General features: G+C 41.3%; 1 protein-coding gene across 3 annotated transcripts in view; it reads left to right on the top strand.

The window, feature by feature from the left end:
• The window catches only part of FTO (FTO alpha-ketoglutarate dependent dioxygenase), a 376462-nt gene that overhangs the window by 203911 nt on the left and 149509 nt on the right, over window positions 1–23042 (top strand). For 2 of the 3 annotated variants that reach the window (XM_057534716.1, XM_007167597.2), the window contains one exon: window positions 11813–11937. In XM_057534716.1, the coding sequence (XP_057390699.1) occupies window positions 11813–11937 (125 nt within the window). Of the gene's footprint in view, window positions 1–11812; window positions 11938–14778; window positions 14825–23042 lie in introns of all 3 variants that reach the window. The other variant, XM_007167598.2, reaches the window with a different exon arrangement.

Genomic DNA, 23042 nt, shown 5'->3' with positions numbered 1-23042 from the left:
AATAAATGGATTTTCTTTCCCACATTGAACGGATTCATTTCACAGAGTGATGGGAAAGGGAGTTGAGGGTAATAAGAGTGTGTGTGAGAGACTTTTTCCCCTAGTGTATAGGTTTTGTTTTTTTTTTTCCTGTTTTGAAGGAAAGTGAATGCTTCAGAGGCTAGAATGATTCCTGGGCTCTCTTGGCAAGAATAATTATGCTGTTTCTTTCACCTCTCTATGAATCAGCTTTATTATATAGACTGCACGTAATAGTGACTAAGTGTAGACTGTACTGAAACAAACAAATCTATTAGGGTCCTTGGAAAACAGGGGGAAAAGAACAATGATTTTGTAAACTCCATAAAGGTCAAAAAAAAGGCTTTCAGTAAGTATGCAGAGACTAGAAATCAAATCCCATTTCCTATCATAAGAAGCCCGTTGTTTTAGCCCCAGTAGTTAATGTACTGTATGTGAAAGATTTAAGACTGGTTGGAAAGCTTGGCTTCTGTTTTATTAGGCTGCTATTGAAAAGCCAACAGCATAACTTCGACTAGGTGCTTTGAGATTTCTTAATGGGCTGTCAGGGGCAAGACACCAGGGCTGTGCTATACTAGCTCTTTCCTGTACATTAAAACAACGGGGGCCAAGCGATCACATACAGAAGTATGAATGACTTGATGCTTTCTCTGTTCCATATGGCCAGCCATGTCTTTGGCAATTAATCACGTACGAAATCAGTCGAGTGCTCTCTGAAGCCTTGAAGTCAACATTTAGTTGTGCCCGTGCCAGCGGAGGCAGTGGGGTTACAGGCGTAAAATAGCAGGATGAGGGCTGCTGGTGCCACGGCCCAAGCTGCTGGCTTCTAGAAGCAACACTTCCTTTCCTCTTCACCTTTTTTTCCTTTTCTTCCTTTCTTCTCCTTCCTTCCTTTCTTTCTTCCTTCCTCCCTCCCTCCCTCCCTCTCTCTCTCTTTCTTTCTTTCTTTCTTTCTTCCTCTTTCTGCTTACTTTTTTCCTCTCTCTGTTTCTTCCCCTTTTCTCACCTCTTTTCTGTCCTTCTTTCTTTCCTTCCTTCTCTTTCCTGATTTCTCTCCTGCTTTCTTTCCTTCCTTCCTTCTGTCTCTCTTTCCTCCTTCCCTCCCTTCCTTCCTGTCTTCTTGCCTTCCTTGACAAACACCTGGATCATTTTTCACCACTATCTGAAACCCCAGAGTTGCCAGCTTGGTTCTGAAGTCTAGCTTCTGCTCACTGCTTCGGCACCCCGGGTTCAGCGTCTGGGGCAGGCTGTCTTTTTCTCCAGCAGCCTGGCCATCCCAGCGGTCACCCACACGGCTGTCCTGAGAGTTCATGCAATAGCAGACAGGCTTCTGTGGCTCTGGAGCTTTTAGTGAAACACATCAAGTGTAGTGATTTCTATACTGGTAGGAGGAGAAAAATGGGAAGTACTATGAAAGTGCTTTGGGAAGAAAGTTAAGTAATTATGCAGATTCACTGCTGTGGTATTTTAGGATTTAAAAAAAAATCGGTATCCATTATCTTCTGTGATCTTTTTTCCCCATACAAAATGCTGCTGATGACAGTTGTAACAATTTCTAATATCTATTGACCATTTTGTATATGCCAAGCATTGGGCAAAGTGCTTTCGATGGATGATCTCATGTAATCATCACAAGAGCTCTAGGTGTTATTACATAGACCCCTTGACAGATGAGGAAACTGATCAAAGAAACGTTTTCCCTGAATTCTTTCCCCATAGACATTCGTGATTATTCTCAACTAGCTCCCACATCCCAGTAGTACACAATGGAAAAATGCCAAAATATGTCTTCCAGGTACATTTTTGAGGATTCATTTGGTAAACTCTGCTGAGATGTTCATGCACATAAAGTGGGTCTTTGAGATGAACTGAACCAAGTGTCTCTTTAGGTGGGAATAAAAGGCCGCATTGTTGGCAGCCTCTTAGAGACCTCTGCCTTTGTGCCTTCCTTTCAAGACAGCCTGGCTTATCTCCTGCTTTCCTTGGTAAGACTGGGAGGGGTGGGGGAGGGGAGGGATGAAGCCGGCAGCCTTAAGTAGTCCAGTAGACGGGGCACCCAGTGGTGACTTGGTGTTATCTCTTAGCCGAGGTCATCCAGGATGTGTCTTCTCAAATTCAGGAAACAGGGGGAAGAAAGTTTGAACATTGTGTAAACATTAGCACCCCCAAAACCTCTTGCTCCCGGAGAGGGAGATAAAGTAGGCAAAAAGGCTGAGAGGAATGTTTATTTGTTCTGCTGGGCTGTGGATCCAAGCGCGCTGGAAATCTTTGGCGGTACCCAGTCCAGTTTAGAAAATGTGAAGGCGTCACTCAGCATTGAGCTGCAGAGGCCTCACAAAAGAGCCATCTGAAACTGACAATCAGTAAATGAAGGAAGACCCGAGATCGACCTCTCTTTGATGGGACTAAGGCTATCTCAGTGGGTTCTGTGCCTTTCTTCTTTTTTTTTTTTTTTAAAAAAGGGGGGGAGGGGGAAGAAAGAAAGAAGAAGAAAAAAAAAAGTGTTCCTGAACTTTTGAAGAGGCAGCCCTGGTTGGGTTTTTGACAGCCCGTGGCAATGTTGATGTGAGGAAATAGCTTTCCCAGCTGATAACATCTTAAACCAAGTTTCTTCACAAGTTGAACCTTTAGCCCTCATTATCAGTCAGAGCATATCTTTGTAATTTGTGTGTGCAGAGGGGAAATACAACCCCAACATGAGGCAGCTATGTATATAAAAAGTGTTAGGAGCGGCATTTTTCCCACCATGACAGTAGGACTTGTTTTGGTGGTGGTCAGCGCAGGGAGATGCTGGGAAGGTGGGAAAGGCATGCACTTCTGGCATCCTGGTGTTTATATGGCTTTTGAAATTGGGATAACAGCAGCAGATTTTTTTTTTTTAAGTGAACTAAGCAGAGGAATCACCAGCCATATTTGTAGACTGCCTCCGGTTTCCATGTATTTTCTTGGACAAAGTTCTCTGATTTGTAAGAAGGATGGATTAAGATTAAGTCTAGGTTTCAGAGTTGAAGGCCTATCGGAAGCTATTACTCCAGATCAGAAAGGAACCAAAAAAATTAAAGACTTACATACCATTATTAGTAATGAGTAAATACCATAATGCTCCTTTTAAATCTCAGAGTGATTCCTGTCTGAAAACCTTAAAGCTACAAATTCTGCATAATGCATGTATGTTCATATGTGCTTTCCTTATGATACCCTACAATCAGGACATATTGAAAGTTACTGAACGTAAAAATATAGCCAACAAGAATTAGGTGAATTGCTCAGTTTTAACTGAATGAATTCCGAATTGGGGGACTTTTTCCAAGAAAGATGTGAACTTACACCTAAAATTTAAGCCTTCTTAGAGCCTTATGTTGGCTTTCCTTTTCTCATTCTTGATCAGTCTCTCTCTCTCTCTCTCTCTCTCTTTCTCTCTTTCTGGTTCTGGATTTTTTACTTAATCTTTTATGCATAGAGTTTTGAGCCAGGAGAAGCTAAAGACACTGTGGAATTCTTGGAGGTCCTTAGAATGTGGGTTGCCAGAATCCAAAGTAGTTTTCTCTACTGAAATGGACGGAGTGAGACTTCTTCTTTTGGCTTATCAGGAGGGTATGCATGGATTAAATGTTATCGTAGCGTCATAGTAAAACTATCTATTTCTAGATACATCCATCCAAATGAATATTGCCCTTCTAAGTAGTCACCTAGGGATTGCAAATACTTAATTTTTCTTGATGCTTTTGTTTAAAAATAGGTTTTGTAACTTTTTTCTTAGATTTATCTTCAGGAATAGTTTGAATCAAACCAAAGCTTGTTTCACATATTGTTTTTTTTTTATCTTGAATAGTACTATGTGACTGGATTGTTCATCTTATTCACCAGACATGTCATTTGGCTTTATTTGTTCAACAAGAATCTATCAGGAGTCCACTTTCATGACCTGGCACCAAACTTGGTACCTTGGAGGATATTAAGAAGAAATGGGTATGGACCCTATCTGTTCTCATAGAGCTCACACTCTGGAGGAGGCAAGTTCTAGTGAATAATTAATTGCAATGGAATATGATGTGATTTGTGAGATGCTCAGGGGTGACACATAAGAAGGGGTGACCCACTCTACTTAATGTGGTGGAAGGTCGTGGTTCCTGCAAGACTTCACAGAGGAGGTGTTATTTGAGTTGTTTCTTGAAGAATTAGTAGTTACTGGTAAGTTATACAACCAGCTACAGGAAATATTGTAGTCTAGAATAGTCATGTATTTTCAGGGAACTGCAATTAGTTTTATATGGAATAGAAGATAGGAGGAGCTAAGATTTGAAAAGTAAGCAGGGCCTATATTAAGATGAGTTTTTTTATTTTTATTTTTTGGGGTTTTTTTTCAGATTAAGGAATCTAGGCTTTAAAAAAAGTACTTTTTTGTATCTCTCAGATGGCAATAACTGAAGGCTACATGAACAGAGCTGCTCTGGCTTAGGTGGGGTTTTGGAGGCTGAAACTCCTTGTCTCCTTTGACACTGAGATACTCCTCTTGTAGGAGGTAAATTCATGAAAGGGGTGAGGTTGACCCAGAGACTCTAGTTTGGGCGCCATTTCATGGTCCAGATGAGAGATGGCCTGGACTAAGCCTATGGCAGTGGGGAAGAAATAAGTCTAAGTCATATTGAACAGACAGGAATAATAGGCGTTGATGTTTAGGTATAGGGAGGGCAGAGAAAGGAAGAGGAGGAGACTGGGGTGATTCCTAGATGTCTAGTTTGGATGACTGCATTGATAGTGGTGTCATTCGCTATTCTAGGGAAGTAAAGGGAGAAGGAGCAGGTTGATGGAGAGCAAAAATTGCAGTTCAGACGTGGATGAGTTGAGGTTGAGGTGGCATGTTGGAGGTGTATGTTGAAGGAGAGCTGGCCGATGGTTGGCTCTATGGGGCTGGAACTCAGCAGAGAGGTCTGCTTGTAGGTAGAAGTCTGCATGAAGTCGTTGGCCTACAGGGACCCGTTAAGCCATTGGAGGGGGAGGTCACCCACAGAGAGCACAGGCAGCAGAGAGGAGAGGAGAACCAAGGGCAGAGCCCTGGGCTGACTGCAGTTGAGGGTTTCAGAACGAGGAACCCCCCCATAGGACACTAAGAAGGACAGGACAGGTGTTGGGTAGTGGCCTCAGAGAGAGGCAGGTCTACTAATGGAGTGGGGTCCAGTGAAATCAGGACTGATTCTAAAAATAAAACCCAACCTCCAGGGATCAAGATTTTCTCCCACTAGGGATACGCAAAGGAGGATGCCTCTGGCTTCTGGTAGAGAGGCTGTTCAGTGGTTGCCTGATTTCCTTGAAATTTTTTATTTCAAGTCGTAGACACTTTAAGGAATCCTCTTGCTCAAATAGCAGAGCTTAGCACAAGGTTGATGCGTGCCTTTAAGATGAAACTAAACAATCATAATCACAGTGGCACAGGACTGGGCAACTAGGCCTCACGGGACCCCGCAGGGAGGCTCTGCGGTCGTCTCCATTCTGCAGTTGTGGGAGAGGCCACAGCTAGGAAGTGGCAGCTGGGATTTGAACAGCCAGCTCTCTTTAGAATATTCTTAGTCTTTTCCTGATAGGCCAGCATTTCCATAGATTTTGGTTGAAACAGAATCACTCATGAAAGGAAATTTAACCTCCAGAGCATGATCCCTAAACCTATGGTTTACTTTCCCTATGTTTTGGGGGGAGGAAAGGGAGAATGTGTTTCGGTAATAGCATACTGTTTAAAAATTGGTGCTTGTTTGAAGACAGTTCTGTGTTTCTACTGATGGTGAAATGGGCTATTAACATTTCCTGTGTAAAGCCAACCCCTGAGGAGCCAACACTATTATAAGGATAAAAATACCACTAGTAATTTTTATAAAAAGAATGCCCTTTGACACTCTGAAATTTCTGTTTGTGCAAGGACTTCTTTTCACTCTAAATGTTATGAAATATTTTATTTTAGGGTCTGAATGCTCAATCTAAGTTCACCCATCCTTTTCCAATATCTAAAAAAAAATTTTTTGTAACAGAATTTGTTTTGTAATCCAGATATGTTTTTCTATATTTTTACTAACTACTTATCTTTTAGACATATTTATATGTAAACTTGTTCTCTGCATTCTTTCTTGTCCTAAAAATGTGATGAGAATGAATTTTAAAAATTAAAGTTTATAAAATTTACATACAATAAAATCGACTTTTTTGGATATACAGTTCTATGAGTTTTAACATATGTATAAACTCCTATAACCACCACTACAATCAGGATACAGACTGGTTCCCTCATTCCAAAAATTCCCTCACTGATTTGCTCTCTGTCCCTATAATTTGCCTTTTCCAGAATGTCAAATAAGTGGAAGCATGCGGTGTTTTATCTTTGGAGACTAGCCTCTTTCACTCAGCATACTGACTTCGAGATTCATCCAAGTGGTTGCATATATCAATTGCTTGTCCCTTTTATTTGCTGAGGAGTATTCCATTGTATGGATGTATCACAGTGTGTTTATCCATTTACCCTTGGAAGGACATTTAGGTTATTTCCAGTTTTTGGCAATTACGAATAAGGCTGCTATCAACATCTTTATGCATGTTTCTGTGTGAACATAAGTTTTTATTTCTTTAGGTAAAGCCCTAGAAATTGGATTGCTGGTGATATATTAAGTGTGTGTGTGTGTGTGTGTGTGTGTGTGTGTGTGTGTGTGTGTAACTTTATAAGAAACTGCCAAACTCTTTACCAGAATGACACTCTTTTGCACTCCCACCAGCAATGTATAAACTTTTAATAACCTGAATACTCTTTTAAGCACTCTTGGCTTGAGGTTGGCAAATTGTGTTTCACAGTTCCTTAGGCTTTTGAAGAGATATCCCATGACAAAGGGAGGACCTCCAAGTCCTCCATACCTTCAAAGCTTCAAAGAGAACTGCTCCAGTTTGTTTTATATATTGAATTTCATATAAGAATACATTTAGGGAGAAAAGAGGTTTATCTGTGAAGTACTGGAAAACCATTGAGGTAGGGCAGTGCATCCAGAGCACGGGATGTGGACCATGGTGTTACCCGGGGTGCTGCTAGGTGGCGCTCCAGAACTCTGCACATGGTGAGGACAACTCGGAGAAGGTGATTCCCTTTTCAGCTCCTTTTCAATTCCTGTAATTGTGGCAAGGAGGTCTTCTTTTAGACTGATATGTCTCTAACATTCTCCTGTACTTGTTCATGTCTTCTTTTACAAAGAGGAAGCTGGCTTTAGTCTCAGATCCTTCAGCAAGCAACAGTATCCATCTAGAATGAAATAAACATATAACTTTGATATTAAATATTATATACTTTATGTACAAATATGGCAAGAATTATGAGACTGAGCTAGAATGACTAAAGTTTGGGAAACTCAGAACTAGGGGAGCTAGTTATTTAAATAGACCAGGAAGTGAGTCCTTTTGTGAAGTGAAGAGAGCTCCTTGGTAGAACACATAACTGTCTCTTAGTTTACATATTTTATGAGTTTTAAGTCTATATGATAGTAATTTCCTAAAAGAAGACAGTCTTCCGTTGCTCTTTGTTTTTGCAATACTTGTTTTTCAAGTTCCTGCTTTTATTACCGATTTGACAAATATTTATTAAAAGTCATTAGGGGAGCAGTGGGGATACAGTGGTAACTAAACAGACACCGTCCCCTGCCCTCATGAAACTCACTTTCTTCAGTCCTTCCTCCTTCTCCTCTTAGAGGCTCTTCAGGATCCTTGGAAAACAAGGGCTTCTGGATAAAATTTAAATTATGTGAAAGGCAGAGAAGAGATAAATGACTTTTTTAAAAAGTTATTTTAATACAGTCAAATGGAGAAATAATTTTATTTTCATCATGTCTTTGGAGCCATCTAGATGTATATTTTGTTTTCTGTTTGAAGCATTTTTAGGTAAAATAATACGTACCTGCAGACATAGTGATAAACTACATGACTTTTTGAGGTTCCTTCCGACTTTAAATACGTGAGGTGGGGTGTCACAGACAAGGAGCGATGCTGTTGTTAGAATACCCGTTGATGCCAGGACCTCTCTGAAATTAGACATCTTTTACATTAGAGGTCGCAAATTGGCAGCTGCCTGAGTTCTGTTTAGCCATTGTTGTTTCTTGTTTGGCCCACATGGTATTTAAAAGAATTTGGGGGGGAAGGAGGGGCGATATAGGGATGGGGGAGCGGGAGGTACAAACTGCTGGGTACAAGGTAGGCTCAAGGATGTATTGTAGAACATGGGGAATATAGCCAATATTTTGTAATAAATGTAAATGGAAAGTAACCTTTAAAAATTGTATAAAATGCAAATCAGTACTACAATGAGGTATCACCTCATACCAGTCAGAATGGTCAGTATCAAAAAGTCTACAAATAATAAATGCTGGAGAGGGTGTGGAGAAAAAAGAGTCCTCCTACACTGTTGGTGGGAATGTAAATTGGTGCAGCCACTATGGAGAACAGTATGGAGGTTCCTTAAAAAACTAAAAATAGAGCTGCCATATGATCCAGTGCATATATCTGGAGTAAAACATAATTTGAGAAGATATATGCACCCCACTGTTCATGGCAGCACTATTTTCAATAGCCAAGACATGGAAGCAACCTAAGTGTCCATCGAGAGATAAGTGGATAAAGAAGATGTGGTGTATATATACAATGGAATACAGCCAAAGAATGAAATAATGCCATTTGCAGCAACATGGATGGACCTAGAGATTATCATACTAAGTGAAGTAAGCCAGACAGAGAAAGACAGATATCATACGATATCGCTTATATGTGGAATCTAAAAAAAAAAAAATGATACAAATGAACTTTTTTACAAAACAGAAATAGACTCACAGACATTGAAAACAAACTTATGGTTACCAAAGGGGAAAGGGGGTGAGGAGGGATGAATGAGGAGTTTGGGATTAAAATATACACACTACTATATATAAAACAGGTAACCAACAAGGACCTACTGTATAGCACAGGGAACTATACTCAATATCTTGTAATAACCTGTAATGGAAGCGAATATAAAAAAAGAATATATATATTTATATATATATGTAGATATGTATAACTGAATCACTTTGCTATATACCTGAAACTAACACAACATTGTAAATCAACTATATTTCAATAAAAATTTTAAAAATAAAAATAAACCAAATTTGTATAAAAACTAAAAATTTAAAAAATGTTTCCAACATTTTAAAATTACAAGTTTTCACATTTTAAAAAAAAACAGATTTCTTGTTTCTTTTGAAAATTCGTGAATCTGGCACTGCCAAAACAGCTTTTCTGAATGGCAAAGTTGGCTGGGACTGAGTAGTGACTGTCTTTTTAGATAGAGCATATGCTCTCTTCAGGAACCTTGCTTCACTCATTCATGTTACCTTTCTGGCCCCAATGGCTATTTGAATTTGCAACCCTGCTTTAGATATTGGGAGCCTGGGCTTCATGCCATAGAATTGCCTAGAGAAACCCAGCATTCCTCTCTGTGCTGGGGGGCCGAAAATGTTGCCCTGGGAGCTCATAGAGTATCCAGTTGGTTATATCGCCGGTATAGTAGCTGTAATTCTGGGTCCAGGAGGAAGAGATCAGGGTCCTTTTTCCTGGCTAGTTCTAGTCAGGTTATCGTGGATCCTTCCTTTACAGTGAAGATACTACTTCCTGTGTTACCTGTTTGTATCAGTTAGGGTGCTTGATTGTAAGCAACAGAATCAGATTCTGGTGAATTTGAACAAAATGGAACTTTATTGAAAGGATATTGGATAGCTCAAGGTATCAAAAGAAAGAATGATCTGGACTCAGAAAGTTCAGGAAACCAGGAATACTTTGAGGACCATGGGTGGTAGAAACTAAGGAAATAGATAAATTGCCTCCACATTTGTTTCCCCTTTCTTTGTCATTCTTAAGTGTCTAAAGTCCTGGAAAAGAGAATCAGGTTGGCCTGACCCACATCCTTGTCAGGGGAGAGCAGGACACTTTGGTTGACAGTGATTACTGTCACTTCTAAGATTACATAAAAGACTTCCCCACAAGGAGAGCTGGGTGCTCTTATAGGAAAGGGGGCCTGGGTATGGATGAAAGGCAACCAAAACAGCAAATGTTCACCACACCTCTTCTCAAGGTTGTCATGAAGATATTAAATATACACTGTAAAATGTTATAGAGGACTAAGTAAGTAGTATTTCAAGATCCATGAGAATAAAATTTTGAGTGCGCTTTTCAAGTAAATGAAGGTATTGACATCAGTTAAATAAGAAATACACTGAGTAATTAGAAAAGAGGAAGTGGCAATTTTATTCCTTTTGGCAACTGCTTTGGTTATAACATCTCCAAAGAAGCCCCGCTACCTTTACATGAAAAACAACATTTATAAATCTTAAAGGTTTCTACTCCAGTTATGTGAAGATAAATACATGTGATGAAAAGTTCTGTGGTTAAAACTTGAAAGGCATTTGCTCACTCAAATTTCAAGTACCAGTAGAATACTTTCCATTGTTTTCTTTTTTTTTTTTAAACCCAGATTTATAGAATTTCAATTACATGATGCTATCTTTTTTTTTTTAATTTTTATTTTATTTTATTTATTTATTTTTGTCTGTGTTGGGTCTTCGTTTCTGTGCGAGGGCTTTCTCTAGTTGCGGCAAGCGGGGGCCACTCTTCATTGCGGTGCGCGGGCCTCTCACTATCGCGGCCTCTCTTGTTGCGGAGCACAGGCTCCAGACGCGCAGGCTCAGTAATTGTGGCTCACGGGCCCAGCTGCTCCGTGGCATGTGGGATCTTCCCAGACCAGGGTTCGAACCCGTGTCCCCTGCATTGGCAGGCAGATTCTCAACCACTGTGCCACCAGGGAAGCCCTCCATTGTTTTCTTAATTGTTTTTCTAGTGTCACAGACATTTGCATGTTTGAAATACACATAAAAAGAGCCTACAGAGGTGAGCTGTAGATAAAGTTGAAATGACAGTTTCAAATTTGAGTTTTGATGTAATGCTACTTGTTAGAGTAAGCAGGGTGTCACGTGCTTGTGCTTTGACTGCTTGAGTGTTTTTGTACTCACCCGTGAGCCTAATTTTTTTTTAAGGACCACAACAATAACCAAAGAATAAATGATTCTTCCTCAAATCATAAGTCTACTCTGTATAAGAATCCCTGTACCTACTATTCAAAATATGTAGTGGATTTTCAAAGCTGGAAAGATATTCATGGAGATACACTGTTCTCTGATTCTTGTGCTCTTAGTGTTTCTTTCTGTGCAAGCTCTTGATTTGCAACAAGCATGTAAAATGAGTGAACCCCCCCTCAAAAAAAAAAATTCCTGGCATGGATGGAAATAGAAGTTAATGATTCAAATAAGAAAGACAGTGCAGTAAGCCTTAGCTGGGTGGCAGGAACGAGAGAGAGGGAAAGTCAGGGACTGCTCTTTTTTAAAAGGCCAAACAAACAACTCATGGTAAACTGTACGTGAAAATTATTTCTAATAATAGCTCGTGGTAGGCAGTTCCCAGGATAAAAATGTCGTTGGTGCACTGAGAAAATTAGAACGAGAATGCACAGTATCTTGATGTGTTACTTAAGGCAACGGAGCTTTAGGGTTTACCTTATGTGCCATGTACATTGATTAAATACAAAATATATGCTGGCCATTTTTGACCATCATTTATTGTATTGATTTGTTAGCAGGGGAACTGTAATAAAAAAACCCATTGATTTACTGTCCTTATTTGCTTATGGGCTTTTTTTTTATTATTAATTTTTTTACTTTCTCTTTCTCTTTTGGGGGATCATTTCTTCTAGACAAATGCTGTGCTTCGGGAAGTTAGAAGAGAGGGGACCCCTGTAGAACAAAGGAATGAGATCTTGACGGCCATCCTCGCCACACTCACCGCTCGCCAGAACCTGAGGAGGGAATGGCACGCCAGGTTTGTTTTATTACGAAATGGGATTTGTTGTCCCTGGAAAACAAGAGCTTTCTTTGGCTAAGCCCTTCCTGGCGGCTGGTCTCATCCCTCTCATTGGAGGGGCCATGAGAAAGAAGCAAGTTACAGATGCTTTCAGCCAAAGTTAGCTTTCCTACACATGGTACCTACATTAATTGTAATGATCCATGATGTCATCTGTATGCATGTATGATTTATCCCCGAGTATAACATTTAGCAGAAACGTTTGCATCTTGAGAGTACTGTAATTTAAGTACCTGATGTTGAAGAACCCTTTTAATCAACCATCTAAAAGACGAGCATTGCTGTTTAGTTAGAGCAGATGTCTGGGAAATCCACACGGTACTCTTGCATCACTCGGGAGGCAGATCGCTTGAACTTAGTCTATTCAACAACCCCATTTTCAGAACTGACCAAATAGAAATGACTTTGGCTTCAGCCTAGTTTCTTTGCATATGGACTTAGCTGTGGTTAGAAAGCTGTTACGGGTAGCAAGTTTCTACAGACCATCAGTTTTTACAGAATTGGTGCTTGCATACTAAATGCCACGTTATCCTGCTCTTCTTCGCACAACAGTTGGTTGGTTGGTAGAAGCCTGGAACCCGTTCCCTCAAATGTTAGAGTTATCCTTCAGATGCATAATGTGTATTGTTGAATTACCATCTGTCTCTAAGCAAGAGGTAGAGGAATCAGGAAAATTATGCTGGATTTTGTGTCAGAGTCTCATTCGATGCTTAAAAATTCTGTGTGCCTAGGAGTCAAGAACATTTATTGATAGCCATAATATTCTCCAAATGAGTTCATGCCACAGAATTACAACAATTGATGGCTTTACTAGTAACAATTCTCATAAAAATAGATTTGCCTGAACAAGGCTGAAGAGGAGCATTTTCCAAGGAAGGAGACAGCTAAGAGTATGAACTGTCCATTCTGATTGGGTATCAGAAAGCTGCTTTTTCACATGTGTGTATTGTCTCTGAATTTAGACTTGCATTGAAACCATAATTTTAAAATTCCCAGTGACATTCTCCCCTTGCCCCCTTTTTTGTAGTGTGGTCGGGGTAAATGACAGTTTCAACTACAGTCATGAAATGACTTTCAATCGAAGTTTCAATAATTAATTTTAACATTTTCTTTGTATTACAGTTTAAGTACGTATATTCACTGAAGTATGGATATTTTATTAAATAGGGGAATATCCATGAGGGGACATCTAAGAGGCTTCTCTCTCTCCTTGAACTTTTATATCTTTTCCCCTGGTGATTTTTTTTTTTTTTTTTTTTTTTTTTTTTTTGACTGCGCTGTGGGGTTTGTGGGATCTTAGTTCCCTGACTAGGGAGTGAACCCGGGCCCTCGGCAGTGAAAGCGTGGAGTTGTAACCACTGGACCGCCAGGGAATTTCCCTGGTGATTCTTACTAAATAGGAAAGGGATAAAGAAAGAGAGAGGTGGCAGGGGGAGAGAGAGAAGGAAGGAAGGAAGGGAAGAAAGAAAGAAAGAGAGAGAGAGACCCCTGTAAACTCTCTCCCATCCCCCCCAACCCCTCCAAAGACAGCACAGCTAGAGGAAATGTTGAGAATGGATGTCTTCAGTTGAGTGCATTTGGTTTGTTAACAATAATTTCCTAATACACCAACTCATCAGACAGCGTGGCCAAAATGGCCTGTTTAAAAGGAGTCTGGTTTCAGCATTTCTGGCCCTTGACTGCTAACAATTTAATCAGGAGCTGGTGCCAGAGCTGAAGTTGATGTAGTCTAGCATCTGAAACAAAACTTCTCGAGTCCTTTGCGGTAGGGGAGGAGACAAGAAAGGGCTTAGCAGCTGACACTCTGCAGACCTCCTTAAAACTAAACACCTGAAAGAAGATTTCAAGCGGGTGGTGTCTTGAGAGCTCAGAAGGAAGTGTCCTCAGAGTATTAAATAACCATAATCCTTCCCCCTACCCCTTCGCCAGCGCCATTTGATGTTTCCCATCCCGGTGACCTATCTAAAAGACTCATCCATATGATCTGTATAAACAGACAGTTACCATACACCTTTCTTTTCCTCATCAAAGCTTCCTCTGGCCGTCTGGAATCGGGCATCGCCTCGAGTAGCCATCAGGCGTGTGGTGGTGAAAGTTATAAAACATCCACTGCAGCGCTGACCGAGCTGCCAGTGTTTCAGACGCTGGCCTATTGTGTACCTTGGAATTACACGAGGAAAAATGTGCTTTGAGAGATAATAATTAGCGCTCACCAAAGGCCAAGCAGTGGGTTACGGTATTTTACTTTCATCAAAGCTATCAGGGGATCCTTTAGATTTAGATAATAGAAATTTTTTCCCTCTTAAAGTTAAATGCAGATGACTCTAATTACCTGATATTGCACGTTAGAGAACGCATTAGGAAGAGTACAACTTTGAGAAATTTAGGTCACCTGAGACTCCGCAGCTGGCGGTAGCTTTAGTATAAGTCTGTTGTAGTAAAGGTTCCCCCCACTTCAGTAGGTTCGTTTATGTTAATGATATTAGGGAGACTATATTAAGTGCAACTTGTAACTTGGTTTTAAAATATTTGTCTCTCTCTCCCCGGCCAGGAGCTGAGCCATTGTTTGGGACTCACTGAAGTCTCTTAAACTGAAAGCATATGTTCCCTGTAATTTAGCTTTTGGAGGAAAGTGTCAATTCTGCGTGACTCGGGGTAACTGAGTTTGTCACAGTGTCACACAACCCTGGGATTCTAGAGGCACATCTGAGTGCTGTGGGTTTCCTTCCCCAAGCCCAGTAATCCCATAAACAACCCTCTCCAAATAGGCTTATTAGGGCTGTCTATTCACTTCCCCAGAGTTGAATGATCCAAAGCACTTCGGGAGAAGCCGTGTGAATGCAGGGTAAGTGTTAACAGAAGTGGTACAGAATTTCTGAAGATTTGGCTTTGTTTATACAGTCCACTCTGCCTGATGGACAGCTTGTTATAGCTTTTAAAGAACTGGGCAAGCCCTCTGATCTGACCCCTTCTTGACCTCTGCAGCCCAAAGGTCAGTCTGCAGCTAATAAACTCGGAGGTTCTTAGGGTCTACTGTAGGAAAAGGCAGAAAAAGAGCAGCTGCAAGGGCTGGGTGTCTCAGGATAGGCTGCTTTAGGGTCACTCTCTGATAATGAAAATGATTACCAAATTATATGGAAGTTTAACTGCAGTAGTGAGTGAGAGGAGGGTGGAGCCCAATGTATTAGGTTTGATAAATGAACTGTGAAGAGGCCCATCTGGCCCTCAACATCTTTTCTCCCCCTCTTTCCCTACCAAGGGGAAACATTTTAAAATAACAGCAGTACATATAGACTCAATGACCCATGCAAGGAGCTGGAATGGATTAAGATTTAATGGTGACAGTGGAAGAAATTATCATTTGAAAAGTGCACTAAAGAAAAGGTACAGTTCAATGTCCAGGCCTGAGTTGTTTTTCTAAATAAGAAATAATAAAAATCAGTGCCTTTGTTTATTTTGCACATGTCACAATGAGAAGCAAATTATTTTTTTCCTGCTTGCATGCATAGTCTAGAGAATGTAACTAAGTCAAACACTAACAAAAACGCTTTACAAAAAAATTGTGATCTGTTTCAGCATCTGGCCACTGAAGGTTATACATTCTATTTTCTTTTTTTTTTTTGATACTTAATATACATGTGACTCTTGCACACTGTTTTACTACCACACTTGGCAGTTTTTCTGTAAAAATAAGAAAGCACCTAATGTTAATTGAGTAGATAGTCTGTTCCTTTCTTTATTCCTTTTTCAAAGAAACATCATAGCGATGCTCATTAGTGCCAACAATGGGTCGGTCACAAGCTATATGTTCCCTTACTTGTTAATGGATAAGAGTAATCTATTTAAAGCTCTCTCCCAGCTTCCTGTGGGCATTGAGGGTCCTGGTTTCTGACCAGTGACATTGGCATTCACAAACCTCCGTGCTCTTCTTCGGGGGCACATGCCATGCCTCTGCTTTCTGAAAGAGAACGATTTTATTCCATGAGTATTTTTGTATATTTTGTATGCCTACTATATACAAAATACTGTGTGAGGTGCTGTGTATGAGATAAACTCTTAAATTGTGCTCAGCGGCCAACTTAAGAATTTATCTGGGGATGAGAATTCAGCGAGTTCCTAGAAAGAAGTTGTGAAAAGCAGTGGAAAAGAAAGTGGTGGAGGCCTCGTGACCACAGCAGAGTGGCATGTTGCTCTTGCCCTCCCAGGAAAGTATTTAACTGTAGATGTCTCTGAAGTCTAGCATTGCCGTACTGTTGAAAATCCCTTATGTTGAACTCTATTGTCTACATCATACAAGCCTCACCCAGACAATACTTACGTTTAAAATAGAAATAAAAACCTTCTAAACATTACCCAAAGTTAGCATTTTTTTCATCTTAGGTTTTGACTCAACTGTGTATGTCCATGGGGATTTACAGTGAGCAGAAAGCTGGGTGAAGGATAACTCGGGGAGCTGAGGAACACTTCTAGAACAAACTATGCCTTTTAACTTTAAAGCACTCTCCTTTAAATTTTTGCTCAGTAAGGTGCAAATACAAAAAATAAGACGAAAGCCAGGCCATTCGGGGGTTTTTGAGAAGCCAAATTGAGATGTAATTCATATAACATAAAATTAATCATTTGAAAGTATACAGTTAAGTGGGTTTTTTTTTTTTTTTTTTTTTTTAGTATATTCACAAGATTGAATAGCCATCACCATTATTCAGTTTCAGAGCATTTCCATTACCCCGAAATGAAACCCTGGACCTGTGAACAGCCACTCTCAAGTTCCCCTTCTCCCCACAGTCCCCATCAACCACTTTCTGTCTAATCTGTTGTACCTTCTGTCTCTATAGATTTGCCTGTTCTGAATATTTTCTATAGATGGAATCATATAATTTGTGACCTTTCGTATATGGCTTTTTTAATTTAGCGTAATGATGTCAAGGTTCATCCACATTGTAGCATGTGTCAGTTCTTCATTCCTTTTTATTGCCAAAAAAATATTCCATTGTATGGATAGAACACATTTTCGTTGATCCATTCATCAGTTGATGGACATTTGGGTTGTTTCCACTTTTTGGCTCTTACGAATAATGCTGCTGTGTACATTTATGTACAGGTTTTTGAGTGGCATGTTTTCACTTCCTTTGAGTGTAAACCTAGGCCTGGAATGGTTGGGTCACATAACAACTCTATGTTTAACTTTTTGAGGAACTGCCAGACTCTTATCCCCAACTGCTGCACCATTTGACATTCCCACCAGTAGTACACAAAGGTTTCGATTTTTCCACAATCTTGCCAACATTTGTTCTTTTACCTTTTTTAGATTATAAACATCCTAATGTTATCTCATTATGGTTTTGATTTGCATTTCCCTGATGACTAGTGATGTTGAGCGTCTTTTCATGTGCTTGTTTAACACCATTAGTTTTTTATTAGGAGATTTTAAAACATGACAGACTTAAGGACTTATTCCTTAGGTGGTAAAGAAGTCACGAGCCTATTAGGGGTATTTGGCTAATAGATGGATGGAGTTCCAAACGAAGCTGGCATGAGTGTGCAGCTGTGCCCATCTCCCCATTTCCATGGCTAGGCCTGGCCCTTTATTTATTTGCAGGTGGCCCACGCGCGTATTTTGTTTGTTTGCTTCTGTAGACCCCCCACTTCTCCCTTCTACCACTCTCTTTCATTTCTTTCATTGTAGAATCTCTGAGCATTGCACACTGGATAGGAATGTAGCCTAATTAAGTGGAAACTCTCCACCTAAGTTCTTAACTTCTAGGCTCAAACAGGGCTTACTATATTCCCGTAGTAGACAACTTCATTTGGGTCCAAGGAGCTTAAAATGGTACTGAGAAAAGTTTTTTAAACATGTTTATGGCAGTTTCTTAGCAAAGCTTTTAGAATTACTTCCTTCTGAGAGTTAAAAGTAATTCTCTAGACCTAGACGTCTTTATAGACATGTCTTCCCCATATTGGGCTTTGGCTTCTCAAAAAAAACTGCCAAGTTAGCATCTTTTCTAGACAAGTAAAACAGCCAAACATTTTCCGATTGACCATCTTGCTCTCCTCCACAGCCCCAGCCATCACCCCTTATTACCTCCAGGATGGATCCACTTTGGACACCTTTGTTAGGGCTCCAAAATCTAGTTGTCATAACCCAGACCTTGTAATGAACAGGATTTACTTTTCTAAGCGAATCAGCTTCAGAACCCTGATCTGGGTGCAACAAGTCTAACGGTTTGTGTAAATGACTCTGTGGATCGACTCTGGTTCTAAGGCCAGCACATTACAGTTTTCTCCATGGTTATCTGGTCTCTCCTTTTGTCTCCTGGCAGGATTGAGTTCTGTTCAAAACTGACAGGTTGGCCCAGTCCAGTTGCACAATTATAAACTATTATTTACTGAGTGCTTGTTATGTACAAGTTAACTGTGTTCGATGCTGCACGAAGTGGCAAGATGAGTATGAAACAGCCTCAACTCTGAAATAATTTATAGTTTAATGTAGGGGAGGGCAAGGGGAGAATAATAAGAACACAATGGCTAGCATGCAGATTTTCATTCCTTTTTTTCCTTTTTTTTAAAAAATTAATTAATTAATTAATTTACTTTTGGCTGCGTTGGGTCTTTGTTGCTGCACGCGGGCTTTCTCTAGTTGCGGGGAGCGGGGGCTACTCTTTGTTGCAGTGCGCGGGCTTCTCATTGCGGTGGCTTCTCTTGTGGAGCACGGGCTCTAGGGCGCGCAGGCTTCAGTAGTTGTGGCACACGGGCTCAGTAGTTGTGGCTTGCGGGCTCTAGAGCGCAGGCTCAGTAGTTGTGGCGCACGGGCTTAGTTGCTCCACGTCATGTGGGATCTTCCCGGACCAGGGCTCGAACCCGTGTCCCCCACATTGGCAGGCGGATTCTTAACCACTGCGCCACCAGGGAAGTCCCCAGATTTTCATTCTTTTTTGTGTGTGGCACTCTAGGAAACTGAAGGATGACTTAGCAATGGAGTCTCGTCCAAGGAACTTACAGTTTGATAGACGCTTATGAGAAGGAGTAACCCAACATGTATTATATATGTACTTGATTCTGTGTTTACATGTTTGTCTCTCCTACCAGAATGTAAGCTCCTTGAGATTGGGTATCTGGCTGTGCACCAACTATAAAACCTGCACCCCGGATCATTGTCACTTTAAGCTGTCTCCTCCGTTAGAACGGTGCCTGTGTGAGCCACATCCTTGCTGCCTGATCATCTCACATCCCCTGTGTCTAGAACAGTGCCTGGCACTCAGATTGATTCAGTGGCTGACTGAATAAAAAAAGCTTTCTCCTCAACCCCCTCCTGTATTTATAAGTATATATGTGTTTCTTCTTAATTTGAAGAGGAATGAACGTTTGAGACACTGCCAGCAGTGGAAAACTTGAAACTGGATGTAAGGAGAGCTCTCTGATAGGCACTTCTCTGGTATTTAGCTCCCAACACAGCACCTCTGACCCTTGCTTCCAGCATGAGGGAGGAAGGGCGCCATGGGCACAGGCTGACTTGGGTACTTGAGGAAGAGCCCAGGGGTGAACAGCATGGAACTGAGCTGGGTCCAGGACAGAAAGACATGGTTTCCTCCCTGAGCCAGCCGTTCCTGAGTCCCTGCCCTTCCTGGAAGTGAAATTGAATGAATGAAGAAAGGAAGAACAGGGGGAGGGGGCAAGGCCTCCCTAGGGGCATTTCTCTGAATAAAGGAATAGGTTTCAGGCCAGGAGGGACAAAGCTAAGGCTAAATATGGCTTCGAGTCCATATTTCAAAGGACAGCTGCTCCCTGCTGGTTATCTGCTGACATCCTGATATGGGTTTGATGGTATCAGTACAGTGATGAGCTCAGTCATGGTGACTAGGCATTGGGGCCAGAATTTGTTTTCCATCCTAGAAGTTGTGGTCACAAAAAGTGGAACCACCAGCCTTGAGGATGGGCTATGGGATGATGAGACTGATGTAATTATCTTCTGAGACAACACGTGGTGAGTCATCTGACCATGTCACCTGCTGTCATTCATGCTACAGAGAGTGGCTGCTGCTTCTGGCCAGGTTATTTGGGGACCAAAAGCTGTGGCATTTCCAGTTCAGTAGCTGTCTCCTGCAATGAGCTAAATTTGTGTGCAGCATTGTGGGTGGGAGTGAGGAGTAAACGAAGAAGATCCCAGGGAGCAGCGGGGAGGCTCTGGCCGGCTAGTTGCCATACATGTCTTTCTTTTTTAATGCATCTGCCCCATCTCCTTTAATAATTGCAGTTTCTGCTTTCTGCTGCCCTTAGCAGAAGAATGTCCTTTGTGTCTCTGAACCAGATGACTCCATAAAATCCAATAGCTCCATAAAACCTCCTCATAAATGTGTAGGAATTGAAACATTGTATAAATTTAGAGCAAGGATTAAATGAGTCTAGAGATAGGGTTACCTTTTTCCCAAGATACAGCGACTTATCTTAAGGAGGCAAGTGTTGTTAATGTTATTACCATTGTTACTGTCATTATTTGAACAGTTTTACGGGGGACAAAAGCCAATTGACTTCTGCGCATCTTATTTATAAAATCAACACCTAGGCTTCGGTATGAGCCCTGCTTCTGGCAGCTTTCTATGACTGGCTGCTGGCTGTTTCTTAGAGGCAGTGCTTCTTCAGCTTTTTGAGAAAACATGGATTCATTCATTTATTTATTCAACAAATACCTATTAAGTGCCAGCTATTTACCAAGCACTGTTCGGGGAGTTAGAAACACAGCAATGAACAAAACTGATGAGAATTCTTCTCTCATGGAGCTTCTATTCTAGTGGAATGACAAAAAGTGTTTTCCTAAGTGGAACTCTGAACATTTCTTTTAAAAAAAATGCGCGCAGTTGCCACGTCCTGCCTATTCAAACACTCAGAAGAACCAAAATGTAGTTATTCAGTGGAGATAGAGATAAAATTTTCTCTTCTGATCTTCCTCCTAAGGTGATCACTTGTTTTAAAACTTGCAGCTTTAGATCTAGTGGGTCAGGTTTGTGAGATATTAAGGGAATATCAGTGTTCTGAGGTTCACCATCCTTGGGAGTCCACAGCATTAATTTCTCCTTAGATAGTCCACACCTTGGTTCCCAGTGACTTTAAAACAAAAGATGTGTCACCTTAAAGATCTTCACTTTAAGGAAGCCTTAAATTCAGGCCACATTATATTCACAAATATCTCTTAAGAGCGAACGGGAGAAGGTGTACGTATCTCATCGGTGTTGGGGGGGGGGGGGTGGATTCCAAGTGACAATGCACTCCAGCACTTGATAGATGGTGGTCATGGTCACTGTGAGTGTGCTGTCAGTCATGCACTGATTCTGCAAATATTTGTCGCGTGCCTACCTGATACCAGGCACTATTGTAGGCCCTGAGGTTATAGAGCTGAGTAACACTTCACTAGGTGAAAAAACAGCATAGTCTTAATAATGCAATGCAAGAGATTAAGTCAGGATTTTGGGGGAAACCCTTGTCCCAGGGATGAAAGTGGCCAGTTCTCCAGAAGTGTTCTTCTGCGACTCATCATATGCCTGGCCTTCGTGAGGAGCCCTGCTCCGTTGTGAAACTGTGATGGCTTCAAGTGCGTAAGAGCTGCCCATCTCCAAGTGCGAGTGAGAAATAGGGGAGAAATCTGTATGTGATTATGGGTCATAGGATAAATTCTGGGCTATCTTCTCTCCAGAGAGTTCTCCATGTTAAATGGGGGGAAAAAATGTATAGAGGTATAGAGGTTGGGAGCATAGATGCTGAGTCAGATGGCTTGGGTTTGAATCTTGGATCCACTTCTGTGACTCCAGGCAAGTTACAGTGAACTCGACAAGTTACTTAACCCCTCTGAACCTCAATTTTTCTCATTTGTAACTTGCCTGAGGGGATAATAATAGAACCTATTCTTTAGGGCCGATTAAGGGATTCCACGGAAAAGACCTAGAGCAAGCACCTGTCGCATACTAGGTGCTCAATAAAAATTACCCCTCTTCTTCAGATCACAACAAACAAGTGAAGAACAGTCCGAGCCAGACTCACCCAAACTGGCCTCTCCTTTGAGAGAGTGCCCCCATGTAAAATCCAAGCCTCCTGGTATGGGCTTGATATTGCTGAGTTGGTGAAGGAAGGAGCATTAGACAGAGCTCATCCTGTGTCAGGCCCTGTCCTAAGTAAGGACTGTCACATTGAATTGACAGACAGAGGTCTGAATACCAGTTTGAATCCCGTCTCCAGCTGGCTCTAGACTCTGGGCACGTCACAGACACTGGATGTCAGCAACTTCATCTACACAAGAAGTGGCTTGATCCAGGTGACCTCGAAGGCGTCTTCCAGCTCTGACAAGGTGTGACCCTCTAAGTTAGATCCCAGGGAGTCACTAAAGGTGGGGTAAGTGTCACTTCTGCTGGCTTCACCTTTCTACCTCCACCGTCCTCAAAATCTGCAGTTGTCCTAATTTTAGCAATACTAGCAGCTAACATTTAGTGAGAACTCACCAAGTGCCGGACAGAGTCGTAAATGCTTAAGGAAGTGAGAAAAGGGAGGCAGAGAGATGCAGAGTCATTGCCCAAGGCAGCACAGCTAGTAGGTAGTGGAGATGGAATTTAAGCCAAAACAGCCCAGCTCAGACCTCTGCTGTGTGGCCACAGCCGGAGCAATAACAAGGCTTTCCTCTCTGTCAGCCACTCACGTGTTCTCGCAGTGCTCGACCTGGGTCTCGCAGTGTAAGGGTTAGAAACTTCCCAGGATCCTTCCCAGCGTGGAGATAGGCAGGCGTGTATCTGTAAATGTTTATTTCCTCTGGTACCTAAACACGTTTCACACTTTTTAGTTGTGGAGGCATCTCTCTCTCTCTCTCTGAGGAAGTAGTTTCCAGCTCATACTTTATAAATCTCCCTACCATAAATCTTGTAAAGGAAAGTTACTACCTTTATAGCTATGTCATCTCTTTTATACTGGTTACAATCTTTTAGGAGGTGGAAGAGTAGGGGCCCAGATGAGAACATCAAAGTTTAGCCTCCAAGAATCTGTAAATCCTCTAAGTGGAGGAATTTCGGAGCCGGGTTATAGTCAAG

This window comes from Balaenoptera acutorostrata, chromosome 19, assembly GCF_949987535.1.
Source record: "Balaenoptera acutorostrata chromosome 19, mBalAcu1.1, whole genome shotgun sequence".
In the NCBI taxonomy this organism is placed as follows: domain Eukaryota; kingdom Metazoa; phylum Chordata; class Mammalia; order Artiodactyla; family Balaenopteridae; genus Balaenoptera; species Balaenoptera acutorostrata.
The sequence above is the reverse complement of the archived record's forward strand: the minus strand, read 5'-3'. Positions and strand labels throughout refer to the sequence as shown.